Source organism: Diorhabda carinulata, chromosome 1 (genome assembly GCF_026250575.1).
Source record: "Diorhabda carinulata isolate Delta chromosome 1, icDioCari1.1, whole genome shotgun sequence".
NCBI lineage: Eukaryota > Metazoa > Arthropoda > Insecta > Coleoptera > Chrysomelidae > Diorhabda > Diorhabda carinulata.
In genome coordinates this window covers 26,488,001-26,503,502 of record NC_079460.1, presented here as the reverse complement: position 1 = coordinate 26,503,502, position 15,502 = coordinate 26,488,001, and the positions used below count along the sequence as shown (strand labels likewise).

Here is a 15,502-nt window from a genome sequence, read left to right as displayed (position 1 = left end):
TTTTAAATATCAGATTTTTCACTTTCAGATTCATGTATAAATCCTATGACAATAAACAGAAACAATTTTAAGTCATACTATGCTTATTGTTAAAGCTATTCAATATTTATGATTGTATAACTGTCTTATCGGGCAATCATACACACAATATGTAAAATATATTAATAAACGTGATGTGCAACATTTTTGACAACAGCCTATAAAAACAGCCGAATATAAATCAAAAGTGAATATCACAAAGCAGGAGCATGTAAATAAATCATCATGGAGTTTAGTGCCACCTTCTCAGATTTAGTCAGAATCAACATCCAAATCCACCTTGAAGCACCTAAGACGCATTCTCAACCCAGCGCCGAAAATATAGTTTTTGGATTTGATACAATATATGTAAAACAATTAAGGTTGAATTTGTTTATCAAGTTTTACACCTATTTTAAGTGTTTTTTCGAGATATTTCATATTTACTTATTTACAAACCGGCAAGATTCTCGGAAAACTGTAAATTTCATATAATGAAAGTAAACAGAGACGTACTTCAAAAATTGTTTTGTCCTTGTCTTATTTACTATTCAATATATTAGATATTGAAATGAATATTTCTATTAATTGTAAAATGAAAATCTCAATATATAAACAAAAATTTGATAAAAATAATTTCAGTTAGTTTGTATGATGTACAAAAATGTTTGTCAATGCCTATTTATAATTATTTCATTATTTCATCCTTATTTAGGTTAACGCAACATTCGCATTTAGGTAGAACTCTATCTACTAATCTATTTGGAAACTAGTCGAGGTACCGAATTTTTGACTTCACCGATGGGATAGACATCGAAAAATAATACAAACAGTCATTTATTGAGATAGTTCGAGAGTATTCGATGGAGATTTCAGTGAATTTTCTAATAATTTATGCCTGGCACAAGAAGTGATCTAGCCAAAATTAAGGATTTGTTGAGAATGAAGAAGAAATGAAAATGACTGTCCAAGAAGATATGAAATTGGATAAGAAAAGTTATAAGCCCATCACGAACTGGAAGAAGAAATAAAAAAGATCAAAGGAAAATAGTTTCACACAGCAAGGCTTTGGATTTTAGCTGACGGTGTCAGATCTTGCTGTAACTCAAAACAACGATTATCAAGGAAATATGCCGTAATAACTGCCGGTGGAGAAAGGATGGAAGTGCCCGATGAAGCCAAGTTAGATACAGAAGTTGAAGATGTATTATGGGGTAATCGTTGAGGATATCACTGACCCGGTGATTTTGGTGTGACCTTAATGACTCTTCACAAAGTGTATTAATGTTGATCAAAGAAAACCTAAAAATTAGTGGTGTTGGTTCAACAAGCATTTTTCTCGAAAAACCTTGTATTATCAGCGAGTAGCGGATAGTGACTACTATCGAGCTAGAAAAAAAAACAGATAGGATGGAACGATTGGAGTGATGGAGCAGCTTCTTCTAGAACCAGCAACAAAGGAAGGACAGACACTCATCTCGGCTAAGACTTAATTTATTACAGACATTTGAAGACAAATGACTGTATGAAAAAATTGAATAAGGGCTCAGTTATTGACCAAAGCTATAAAGCCAATTTAAATTGAGCACAAAAATAGAATGCTAATGCTCTTTCAGAAAGAACTTGTGAGACTGTGAGTCAAGCACTGTTACCAGATAGAACAGAAAGATATTGCGAAGTACAATAAAACTGTAGTGCAGCCTTGTATGCCCACATAAGGACGAGTCGTGCGCACGGATATTCATGAAGGCACTAGTGGAGAGCAATTCGGAGTCACTATAACAATGAAGAACTTAGGTTGTAATAATCGTCGATGGAGGAGCACATTGGTGTCGTATATGCACCGAGTGCGTAATCAGTGAACGGCCCTATATTATATCTGAAAAACTGCTGCGAAGATCGATGCTCATTCGTACTGAAGTTAGTAATAAGAAAAGGTTTGAGAGTTATTGCAAGAAAAACAGAGGTATGATACGAGGGTCAATAGTCGGTAAATCCAAACCGGGGACAGGGATTGTATTAATAATCTGATGAGAGAAAGGGGAGGTTATCTAAGCTCCAAAATGAACGAGACTGTTCTTTTACGATGGTTACACGCGGATTAACTGCCTGGTCTATCGGATATAGCAAAGCGCCAAATCGGAGATGAAGGTCGTTCGTGTAGACCGGTTGCTACTAGACACTAGAAAGTTTCTTTGACGTTGTAGAATTATTGTAAGACCATATATAAAGCAAAAGCTCACAGTAGAGTAGAAATAATAATTGTTAATAAGTTTATTCTTTTGCTTGTTTGCTTTGTTTTTTCATTATACGAGGATATATTGAAAAATTCTTAGCCTATTATAGAACCAAACAAAATTTCAATGTCAAAATATTTTATGCCTCAAAATATTCTCCTCTTAATTGGATAAATTTATTACAGCGAACCTGCAACGTCTCTAGACCTATCAAAAAAAATGTTTCTTCTTGCTCTGCAAACCAGACCTCCATAGCTTTTATTACCTCCTCGTTGAAAGAAAATTTGCGATGTTTTAAACTTTTTTTCAGTTGAGGAAAGAAATGATAGTTGGGCGAAGCCAAATCTGGTGAATAAGGGGAGTGTTCTAGTAATTCAAGCACTAAATCACGAATTTTTTGTATGGTAAGATGAGATTTGTGTGCAGGGGCGTTGTCCTGCAAAACAAAACACCTTTGGATGGCTTTCCGCGTCTTTACTCTTTAATTTTTTTCCATAGAGTGGTCAGTAATGTCGAATAGTAATTTCCAGTTATTGTTCTAACCTTATCCAAAAAATCAATCATGATTACTCCATGACAATCCCAAAAAACTGAAGCAAGAACTTTTCCAGCAGATTTTTGGACACGAAACTTAGGTCTTCGAGAACCAGAGTGTCGCCATTCCATCGATTGTTGCTTTGTTTCTGGATCGTAGAAATGTACCAAAGTCTCGTCCATAGTAACAATTCGGTTTAAAAAAATTTCGATTTAAGAAGTCTACATCGTTTTCAAATCGAGCACAGATCAAACGCGATGCGTCTACCCTTGCACGCTTTTGGGCAACATTCAAACATTTGGGGATCCATTTTGCAGAAATTTTTCTTTTATCCAAATTGACGTGAACTATATAATAAACGCGTATGAAATATTCAGTGCTTCAGATATCCGTTTTAGCCCAATTCGACGGTTTGATAAAATCATGTCATGAACTGCATAGATATTTTCGGGGACTGACACAGAAACTGGCCTTCCGGATCGGTTATCATCTTCAATGGAAAATTTTCCTCTTTTGAAGCTTGTAGTCCAATTGTTCACGGTCGCATACGAAGGACATTGCTCACCAAGGGTATTAAGCATATCTTCGTAAATCTGCTTACCTCTTAACCCTTTTAAATACAGGCTCCTGATGATGGCTCGAAACACCAATTTTTCGATTTTCACAATTTCGGTGGACATCTTTTTTCTTTTAATTTATTGCGTAACTCTGGTTCACTTTTTTGACGCCAAACTTTACACTGACACTTCTAATAAGTTATTGTTAGTTGCTATGGTAACACATGCTTGTTTATGCATGGAACTGGTCTATGCTAACTAGATATCAATACATCCTCGTATTCTTTCGCCATTTTGAGTTTGGAATAGTTTGAAAGTATTCCATGTTTGGATGTAAATTTGAACAAAGTCTTTGTTGCGATTTTCATTAAATATAATATACTGATAAGGGTAGTCACGGCTGACTAGTTGAAAAAAAAAATTATTTTCACGGGGAGACAGAATATTCTGAAATATGAATGCTGCAATCGCAATTAGTCTTCTAAATTAATTTCAAATTTTGAATGGAACGCCCTTTACATATTACAGAAAAAGAAATCTTGAAGTTAAGATCAGATGATCGAATATACATTATCTCAATCTTCGTATCCCGAAATATTAAATTGTTCATAATGTAACAAATCATGGTAGTTGATATCTTCAAAATATAACATTTTTTAATAGACAATGTAGAAACCTTTAAAACGAAACGTTTTTTTGCCTGCTTGTCTTATTTAATGAATTGGGTTCAATTTCTATAATTTAAATGTGACGTCTTTCAGAATTGTTTATATTTAAGTGTAGTGACTGAAGTAATGTATTTAATATATAATCATTTAAATTGCCTGTTAAGTAGGAATTTTATTTGCAGTTATCGCCAGCGTACGGAGGTGGTTCAGCTCCAAGTCCCGGTTACAGTGAAAGCCGATCGAGTTGGCCCAGCGGACCTTCAGGTCCAGGTGGCCACGGCCCGGGGCCGGGTCCAGGTAGTCCAGGTCAAGCTAACTCATCAGCACCAGTCAGTCAACCATCCCCACAACCATCTCAACCTCCCAGCCATTCTCCTGGACCTGGTATGCCTCCCAGCCCGCAACATCCAACCCATCAGGGGTATCCATCTAGACCGGCGCCGCCTACTACCCCCAATGCACATGGTCCTGATGCGGCGGTAAGCATTTTTATTGAGAATATTTAGAGCTTAATAATCGTTTGAAAAATGAGCTAGTGGGGAAATTATTAATTTACAAAACGTTAAGATCAGTTTAGCACAACAAACGGCATAGCGAATGGAAATTTAAATTAACAAATCGATTTCAAATAAATATTTGTTAGGTAACCAGTTTGGTAATTTAAACCCAGAATGAATGGTAAACAGAATTTTTGCGAAATATGAATGCAAGACGAAGAAAAATTCACAAAGAGTCATATGTTTGTATATGAAAATTCACATGAAAGATAAGAAATGTTTTAGGTTTTTTGAGCGTGTTTACGTATATTTTAAGGTGAGAAACTGTCTTCAATGTCTATCAAGAATGTTTCTCATAAATTAATCTTTCATGTACCCTGTGACCCAAACATAATAAGAGGAGGAAAACACTAGGACTATTTTGACAAAAATTTTCTGGTTGTTCGGGACGTAGAGTAAATTTTTGCAAATGATCACTATCTAACCAACCTTCTGTGATTAACTTCATATTAAGGAAACGCCCAACTTTTTGTATTAAAAAATTTTTAGGTTTTGGTTGGAGTAGCAATATGATGGATCTAAAGAATGGATGACTAATGTTTTTTTTGTTTAATTTCGATAGTCCAGTCGTGATATACATTGAAATGCTAGTATACCGAGAAGGCTGAATTTTTGATACGAAATTTATTTTGTACCCTAATAACTCCGTTCTTATACGTGTGTGTAACAACGGTGCAAGAGGCAAAATCGAAACAGGGCAAGGACTTACCGACTTTGCGGTATTAATTTTAGTCGGAGGAAATTAAAAATAAAAAATGAAATTGTAATAATTAACAAACTCTTCAAGTTACATCATACACAATTTTTCGATATCTATTACGAGAAAATAGCAACAAACATATTTCGATACCTGAATTTTAGATTAGTTTCGTAGCGTGAGTTTTTCGATTGCTGTGTTAGCCATTGTACTATGGCAAAAATAAGATAAAAGTGAACGAAAATAAAACAAATTTTATCAGTTAATGATTAAGTACAAAAACTATTTATCGTATTCTAAGTAAAACTGAACTGAACGTCAGGCTATGATAGGCCAGGTATATAAAATAGTCAACCAATGTTTATCACAATGAACAGCATACAGGGTGTCACACACAACTTCATTGAATACATTAACAGGGTTCAATAATGCCATACAGAATGTACCAATATATAATATGCAAATTTCACAGCAATTTACTGCAAATTTACTTGTCACAACCTAATTATGTAATTACATATCATGCAACACCAGATTATAGCTCACCAAACAATATTCAATACCTATACAGAATGTCCTCGACCTGTCACAAAGAACTAGGATTTGATAAGGATTAAGCAGCTACTACAACAGAAAACCTATTTGTAGAAAATTTGAAGAAAAAAAATACTATTTTCGATACACCTTGTATTTACTTTCAACAACGATGTATCTAATTCCGAAATAGAAATAAACTTATGTGCAATTCCTTCAAACGTGTCGACAATTAAACCACTAATTTTAACTAAATTCATCAGGAAATCAATTGCATAAATCCCAGAAAAGCTCATTGGAATAGACAAAATAACCCCAAAAATGATGAAGAAGTTACTAATGAAAGGAATAATATGATGGCATTCGGCGGCGCTGTGGCAGCACACTAGGTATATCACACCAGAATTGATTACTCTGCACGTCAATGTCTAGGTCTTCGACCCTCATCCTTCTGCCCCTGCAAGCCAAATAGCATTCTAATCTAAATTATCAAAAAACTTCATTTTAGTTGTATATTTAATTGAATTGAAGCGCGCTACAGCAACAACTTGAAAAATTCTGATCTGTCGTCTGTGAAATTTACCATAAAATACCATAAGTTACCGAAAACAACTGACATCCTTAATTACCTATAACTCAGAAAGGAGGGGTCGTATGAGAAATTTTTTTGTCACAGCATTATTTTCACGTCAACTACTCACTTCCGAATATTTTGCATTAAGTCCCGTATAGCATTGACTAAAGCACATCATATTGTGCAAGTCTAGATGGAAAAATGGGTTATGGGCTCTTTTGTACTCCTTGTGACCTTGACTGAAATGAAATTTGTTGTTTTTCAAGTATTGCCTGATAATTCCATTTTAAGATTACCTATACAAAAAGCTCAAAATGTTTCCCGTTGAAATTAGTTTTGGTTAAATTTTTATCAGAAGATAATTATTTCTTGCTTTTACAGTATACTATTTAATATTAGAAAAACAACAATTTTAATTAGCTAACCAACAAGTATATCCTCAGAATAAAAGTGCATTTGATAAACATTGAGTAAGAACATGTATGTATTTAACAAATTTCTAGAAAATAGATTTTTCAATTCAAGCACAATTTAATAAAAATCATTCAAAATATATAGATCCCGTCACAAAAAACTAACTCTCACAAGATGCTCCTACTTGGCATCACAAGAAAAGACATGATGATGTACCCAAAATGCTCCATCAGGCAATTAAGATAGAACACGGTTTAGATTGACAGAACCTATTTAGAGAACACTATAATGCACAAGTATACTGAAATAACGTCAATTAAGTATAAGCACATAACCAACTGGATTACACTTGTACAAGATAAACAAATAAGGACAGCTAAGATAACAGACATTACCATACCTAACGTTCACAAGTTAGAACACTTGGTTTTTGTATGAGTAGTAGTGAACAACTAGCCGTTTACCTCCTATGACCGACTTTTATTGAAATAATTCGATAAATATATAAACACATTCAATTGCAAAAATTCATGAAACGGAATTAAACACGTAAAACGGAATTTTTAGAAATGATTCACCTAGATAGGAACGCTTTCAATGATGAAAAAGACCTAAACAATTTAAGTAAAATATTTAATTCTATTCTATAAATTTTAATGCAACTAAGAATACGGGGTCTGGCTATTAAATAACGAGACTGCGCGCCTAGAGGACGCCCTAGACGGGTGGGGTAAAAAACGAGTAGCGCGTTGGGTATGTAGATATCTTGTCTATGCACGTCCCAAAACTCTGTCACTATTATAGTATTTGTGCAGTAGCGATTTGAAACGAACGTGCTTTTTTATCGTGATGAAAAACAGTGGCAACACTGCGAGAACGAGTTCGTAAAAAACGGCCTAATTTTGCACCAGGACGACGCACCTGCCCATAACGCGCTATCTGTCAAGCAGTATTTGGCCAGTAAGCACACTCCAGGGCTCGAACACCAGCCGTACTCACCAGAGTTGGCATCGTGCGACTTTTTTGTTTCCGAAGATAAAATCTGGATTGTAAGGGACCCGATTTGAGTCGATGGAAGTGGTAAAGCAAAAAACGGCAGAGCTCCTAAAGGCCCTCACCAAAGAAGACTTTCAGCACTGCTTTGATCAATGGAAAAAACGTATGGAAAGGTGTGTGGCGAGGGGAGGAGAGTATATTGAAGGGGAGCATTCGAATGTTGAATCATTTATATAATAAAACCCTTTTTCGTAACTAGTCTCGTTATTTAACAGTCAGACCTCGTAATTTAATTGATGGCTGCTAGATATTTTTGAAATATATCAACAAAGCTGAATCAATTTTTCTTAAAACAGATTTCTTTTTTGATTTTATTTTAATTTTGGTATTCATGTTGATGGTGATCTATTGATTGATATAATTACGCAAATTGTCAATGTCAAGTCATATTTTGATAAAGATCGGAATGGAGCGAAACTTCAATTTTCACTTATTATTTTAAACTCATTTTGTATCAAAAGAGTATTATGAACAAAAGAACTAGGTTCATTGGTTGAATCGCGTTATAATTTTGAATATTCTCGACTTTTCGGGTTCTACTTTGAAGCCATTATCAAGAGAGGGAGTAGGGTGGTTCATTGATAAGAAGTGATTCCGTGATCTTAATCTGCCTATTCCACGCTACGAATCACCATTTTTTGGTTGATTCCAAGGCTTCAATCTGCCTACTCTGCCTTGGAATTTCACTGAGAAATTAAAGCTGAAATAAAAATATAAAATTGATTAAAATAGAAATAAGATGTGATGTGCTTATTATGGAAAAAACCGTGGACTAACTAACTAACACTATCACCGCTGGTTTTGAGCTATATATATAGCAGTTACTCTAACTCAAGCAAAAGAAAGTACGCCATGTTCAGATCGCTGTCGCCGACATGTAGTAATTCTTATTAGGTCAGTCTTGATTGAAAATTCCACCGCTTTTGAAATCAAACCTATGTTCCGTTTTTTAATTGTAAAGAAATCAGCGAGGTTTACGAACAAACTGCAATGAGTGATTTAGTGTTGGGTCAGACAGTTCAAGGAAGAACGTGATCAAGAGCAAGATGAAGAACGATGTGGACGCCCGTCTTTGTTTGCTGATGGACTGGTTCACGCAATTGAAGAACTCAAGCAAAACCGCAAATTTAAAATTAGTTCTCTTACTCTGGAATTTCCGCAAATCTCATGATCACTAATTCATGAAATTTTTTCTCAAAAACTGAAATTTCGAAAGCTTTGCTCACATAAGGTACCCAAAATTCTTACTGAACACAACAAAAAACCAAGGATGGACAGTGCACATTTTTTTACACTCAACTAAATGGTAATCAATGGAATGAAGGCACCGTTTTTCGGGGAACGAAAAGGCATTTCGCTAATTAATTTCTTGTCTTCTTCTGTCTTCTCGGGTGCTAGTCTGAGAAAGTTATTTTCCATCCAATTTAACATCATCAGAATTCCCAGATTTACTTCTTTATCAACTACTACCAATACTATGTCATCGGTGAAACCTATCAGGGTAACAAGAACAGCGCCTTGTGGAACTCTATATTTTCGTTGGACTCCTCATATTCGACTATAAATAATTTATCGTTCAGAAAGGTATTAGCGTCATCAATCCTTCTATTTTTTAGATTGTTCAGGATTATCTGCCAGGAAGTACTATTAAAGGCATTTCTTACATCCAAAGTTATTACAGCGCATATTTTCCGATTGTGTATAGAAAAATCCTAGGCCTGACATAGAAACAGGTTAAATAATACGGGCAATGAATTGATCTTGAAACTACCCCAAATTATTTATGTAAATTGATAAATGTATATGAATGAATATGATGAATGTATGTAAAACTTTGGTAACGTCAAGTGGGGCACGACGGGCCTACCTGAAGGCCTATGTGCTCAACGGCTTCACGGCCGTCCACACCGACGAACTATGTACTATATATGGAAAACATTTTTGTTAACAATTTACTTAAAACTGCATATGCAATTGACATTATTCACTATCAAGAAGTTTCTCCAGAGGGTTCATATAGTTCAAGAAACGCATAATATCCAAATACGGAAGCCTCAAAAATTACCTTAAGATTCCAGCAAATCCGGTAGACCAAAATGTATTGATCCATAATTAATGTTCTACGATTGTGCCATAACTTCCTCACAATAAATTAACTTAATAATTTCTAAAAAACTATAATTTAATAGAAATGTAATCTATGCAGCCAAAATTAAATTTAACTAGGTCAATAATTTTTCTTTTGTGCAAGATAGAAAAATTCGCAATCATGCACACACCTTCATTGTTACTAATAATACAAGTTTACTTATAATAAAATCTACGATAACGTATCCAAAATGAATATACCAATAAAAAATGAATTCGTGTCCAAATATGGAAATTGTTGTTGCATTTTACCATGTTGATGGTAAACTGTTATTTGTTTTTAGAAGTCACTCAGCTACAGTTAAAAAACGCAAAACTGGGATTATAATGTAGAATAATTTGATTAAGGGAATCTAATATTGTTTTTTTATTGCAAACAACCAATTTGTAGAGAAATATACACAATTTAGTAATGCTTGAAAAATAAATCTACTAATATTTCTTTTAACAGATTTTGAATACTCCATCAACGTCTCAATAATAATTACAAAGCCAAATAACTTTTTTCCTTGTCTTCTGATCACTCTGAATGTTTTTCATAATGGTATAATCATACAATGATACTGAAGCGTAGCAAACTCAGCTTGCTTGGTAACAAGCGATGTTGCCAAACCATTTGTAACACTTGAAGCCCATTAAGGTCATTCTTTTATATACAGCCATTCTTATTCACTTGTTTATTTTCAGAAACAGGGGCAGGGTTACGTTAGACAATTTAATTTTTATTTTTTACTGCATCCATGCAGAACAACAGTGGTTTTTGTTTTGTAAGATTCTAAATTGTTTTGTTTCTGTTTTCTAGTATGTAGTATACATACATTTATAATTCTCTCATAGATACTACTCTGAAATATTATAACTTTAATGAAAACTATCTCAAAACACTTGCCCATATTAAATCCTCACTATTTTTGTTTTTTAGGTCTCTTCATTAATAGTTGATTTTTTAACAGACAATATTTTTGTGGTTTCGATCATATTTCGATCGTTCTAAAAAAATAATGTGACATAGATAACTATTAAAATTATATCAATCAATATATTACCCAATATACGAATCATATTGAAAGAAATGTTTTTATCTTATAAAAATATTATTTTTCTTAGCTGTTATGTTCAAAAAAAACAACCATCAAATCAAAGTATTCACAGTTACTACGAAATTAAAGATTAATCTTCTCCTTTATGCACTCTTCTGATGATTTTCAAAAACCTATTTTTCTATATTGCTTAATTTTACCTTATTTATTTCTAGAACGATATTTTTAAGTGTGTATTTAATATGATTTACGTTCTACTTCTATAAAGTACTCTGTAAACTTTGCTACCAGTAAAAGCGAAACACAGAAAAACAAATATAACCATCTGAATTAAACAAATCAGTCCACCTTCAATTCTAATAAATTACCCACATTGTTTCGCACCGGCAACGTTGAATATAGCATGGCATCGTCAAGCTGATATTAAACTACTATCGAAGCAAACGCACCTTGTTGCCGGTCTTACGAGAACCCTACGAGTGCGGGTTATTATTGATTGGAATGAGAAACTTCGGCAACGAGGCTGCTACAGTAACGCTGCATTGCATTTTCGTTTTGGATATACTTTTGAAGGTAGTGTTGCCACGTTGTTTGTTTAACTAAGTCCTCTGTGAGGTTCATAGAACTCTCTAGTCTCGGATGCTTTGCCGTTTTTATTCATGTTCTAGAATTAATGGGTCTTTATATAGGGACCCTAAAACCTTTCGTTTGGCAAAAATAAACTGATACATCGGGTAGAAAAATTAAGTTTCGTAATTTTTTATTTCAAACTTGAAAAATTGTTTTATTATAAACCAAAGAGGAATATTATTACATATTTACAACAGGTACACCAGAAAAAACATTTTTACCATTATTTTTGTGGGAATAAGAAATAGCAGCAATTAATTTCAGATTAGCCTTAAAATAATCCAATTTTATCTAAACTTTTAGATATAAAATTACTATTTATTGATCCAAATTTCTTAGGCGAACGAAAAATGAACTTTCATATCTTATTATTGTATGATGACGTAATTTTTGTATAACATTTATTGAATCCGAATTATCTTGTTGTGTACTTATATTAGGTTTGGTCGGGGGTCTAATTCCAAACCATTTCAGGAATTAGTCTGTGCAGTTTCAGAATGATCGTTCAGTTCTAAATTTTTAATAATAGTCGTGTGGACCTATAACATTGATTGAATTTATTGAATTTAAAATATGTATACAAATGACAAACATATTCAACAAATAGTAAGAGTAACTCAATATGTAAAGTTTTACTATGATTCTCAACCCAATCCAAAATACTTCATTTTAATAGAGGTGATGAATAAATTAGGACTCATAAAAACATTTCAATTCTTTAGACTAAGGAATAGTAAAAATAACTCGATTTCGTTTTCCCTATCCAACCTAGTATATGATGAATTTATGCCAAATTTTGTAATTCTTGTAAAGAAGGGATAACACAAATAATTTTTCGTAGTTTTTCTACCTCAATGCATCTATTTTCGTAGTTCTAGGCTATCTAGATACCAGGACATATTTTGGGATTTAATCTTGTTAACATATAAACCTCTAAGTTGAAAGCCACAAGAAATAATTGTTGAACCTGTAGGATACAGTTTATCTCCAGAAAAATTTCAATAATTGTCAATTAACGTTATATTTTGACAGTATTTAAATATAAAAATAGCTCTGTAAATATCAGGAAGTGAATGCGTTATATAAATAGGATTTTATGAGTAAACAATGAGTGAGTTGATATTAGATAACCATCCCATTTATTGGTGTAGGTCAAGGCGTATGTATATTTTAAATAAACTTGTTTATGATTTTCACAGTATCTTTATCGAATCGTGTTGATGTTTTTTTACTACTGGACTTGGCACATTCACAAAAATACGAGGTAGTCCTAATGACAATTGTTTAAGCTATTTTCAGAAACTTCCGATTCTTGGAAGAAGAGAAAGCAAAGAAAACTTCTACTCATTTTAACTGGACGACTCAGCTTTTTATACAGTTCCTCTTGATTTTGTGTAATATTGAATTGATAGTTTCGATATAAAAATTTCAGTTCGTATTTTTCATACAGTATAAATCGCATTTCATTTCAAAGCTTGCTTTAAAATTCCCTACAGTTGACGTTGGAGGTTTCTTTAAATTATAAAATAAGCTTTTAGACTGTTCTATTATAATATCGGCTTGATTGATTCTATCGTTGAATAAATTCTACCTTAGATCTTTAATATACGTTATTACCGAATGTTCAGTTTTCTCATTAATGTCATATTTTTTATCTTTTTGCTTTTAGAAGATTATCCAATTACCTTTTTAATTTCTTTTCTGTCAACAGAATCCTGCAGAATCTTCAATTCATGATTTCATTGGTAAAATTCTTTCTGTAATTTTACCGTGAGCATTCTTTTAAATTTTTCATATTTGTCATTTCCATTATCGTTGATCATTTTGTTAATATTTATAATTATTCTCAGTTTCTGTGTATTTTTTAAATTATCAAATATAACAACTTCATACAATTTAAAAACTCACCGTATATACGTCAAAAGAATTTTACAATATACATACAGTGGCATTAAAAATACGTTACTGCACAATCATTGCTACGCCTCCTTCAATTTTGGGAAGTTTCTAATAGTCTTCTTTGTATTCTTTATGGAAGCTTAGTTGACAGATACAAAAATAACATATTTTAGAAAAAATACGTTCCATACATTGTATACTTGTTCAAATCAACGCATGCCTATACTGTAAAAGAATTTCAATTTTTTTTATATCATTTATCATTATTTTTATAACTTATTCATTGTATATCTGATAGTATAATTAGTCATAAATTAAAAAAATTGAAGAAGAAATCCAATTTCTCATAATTACAATCTCAAAAAAATTTTTCTCTGGATAGATGTGAAAACGTAGGTTAAAAACCTTCTGTCTTTGTGTTAGTGTTGATGAAAAACCAGGCATTCTTTCTTGTCTTTACAAATTGATGCATCTATTGTGATAGTCGCAAAACAATGAGGTAAACTGACAAAATTGCCAAGAATTCCAAATAAATGACATCATTTGACGTTTCAACTTGTTAATAAAAATTTTTAACTTAGCAACCAAAAAAGAATGTTTATATGGATTATCAATTTTCAGTAACTAATAAATGTACGATTTTCAACGTATTTTCTTAAAAAAATCATATAGTTTTGATACAAGACAACAAAAAAATTTTTGCTTCGGGTTTATTTGTCATTTTGAATATAAAATATTTATTTGTTTTTCTTCCTATTGATTATTTTAATATTTCATTACTCACAAGTCATAGTGTGACTATTCTTTAGTAAAAAAAACACTTTTTTATTCTTTAGAATATAAAATAACATTTGATACTCCAGAGAAATACAAATCCTTATCTCGTTCAGTTTCAGTGAACACTAATGTGTTTTTAAGTCACAGAAAAACAAGACGATGCAGCAGCGCTTCCTTGGAATTATTTTTGGTTGGGTTAATACCTCGGTGCCAGTTGCAAAAATTATGTTTCTCAAAATACAAGGGAATTATTCGGAATTGGCGACAGAGTAATTGTTGTGATGATGTGGAAACTCGTTCACTCACATCATATTTCGTCGGAAATAATGACCTTTTCTTTTTTAAATGTAATGATAGATTATAAAACTTGATATAACGAACATAAATTTGGATCAGATCCGGAAAGTAATTACATTTGGTAATGGACCAAATACTAAGAGATGAAATAGTTTTAGAAAGAAAACGGATTTTTTAATGCTGCGCTCAACATATCGGGTTGAAATTAATATTAATGCATCGAGTTGTTTAAGCGTTATTAGTGGCCTACTCCTGAAGTTCTGTCTTATCAGGTTCGTTTTAATTTTAGGAACAGTTCCATACCGGATTATGGCTTCATTTATAGGATGATTGATCAAAAATACCGACAAGCCAAAATATATGAGCCTGATCTATCGTATTCAATAGTCATGAATTGTTTCGCTACAATTCCATATTGCTTCACGCAAACGGCACATAACTCATGATGCATGACGTCATTATAATCGAATAAAACAGTACAATATTCACTTTTGACCGAACTTGGTCTGAATGTATTTACTCTTGTCCGTGCTCCTATTGATTGGGAGTATATTTATAAATTGAGATTTTAACGTCTGATATAATGTGAAGGGCTTTAACTAATAACTGTATTTCACATCCGAGTAACATAGGAATTTAGTGGTGCAACTTCCATATGTCCAAAACTATTAAAAAATTCTGACATGACAAATTCCATTCAGGTTAAAATATTGGGTCTCACATATAACACCTATGATATAATACACTTCATCGACTTTTAAATTCAACGAATAAAATTAATCACTACCTCCCATACTCGCCCTGAACAAATCATGTTTTATATAAGCTATTAATTTTTTTTTTTTTGGTTTTATTATTGATTTC

At 32.7% G+C, this 15,502-nt stretch overlaps 1 protein-coding gene across 12 annotated transcripts in view; it reads left to right on the top strand.

The window, feature by feature from the left end:
• LOC130890825 (trithorax group protein osa) overlaps positions 1-15,502 on the top strand; it is an 80,395-nt gene that overhangs the window by 7,850 nt on the left and 57,043 nt on the right. For all 12 annotated transcript variants that reach the window (XM_057795279.1, XM_057795220.1, XM_057795269.1 and 9 more), the window contains one exon: positions 4,198-4,494. In XM_057795279.1, coding sequence (XP_057651262.1) covers positions 4,198-4,494 — 297 coding nt within the window. The remainder of the gene's footprint in view (positions 1-4,197; positions 4,495-15,502) is intronic.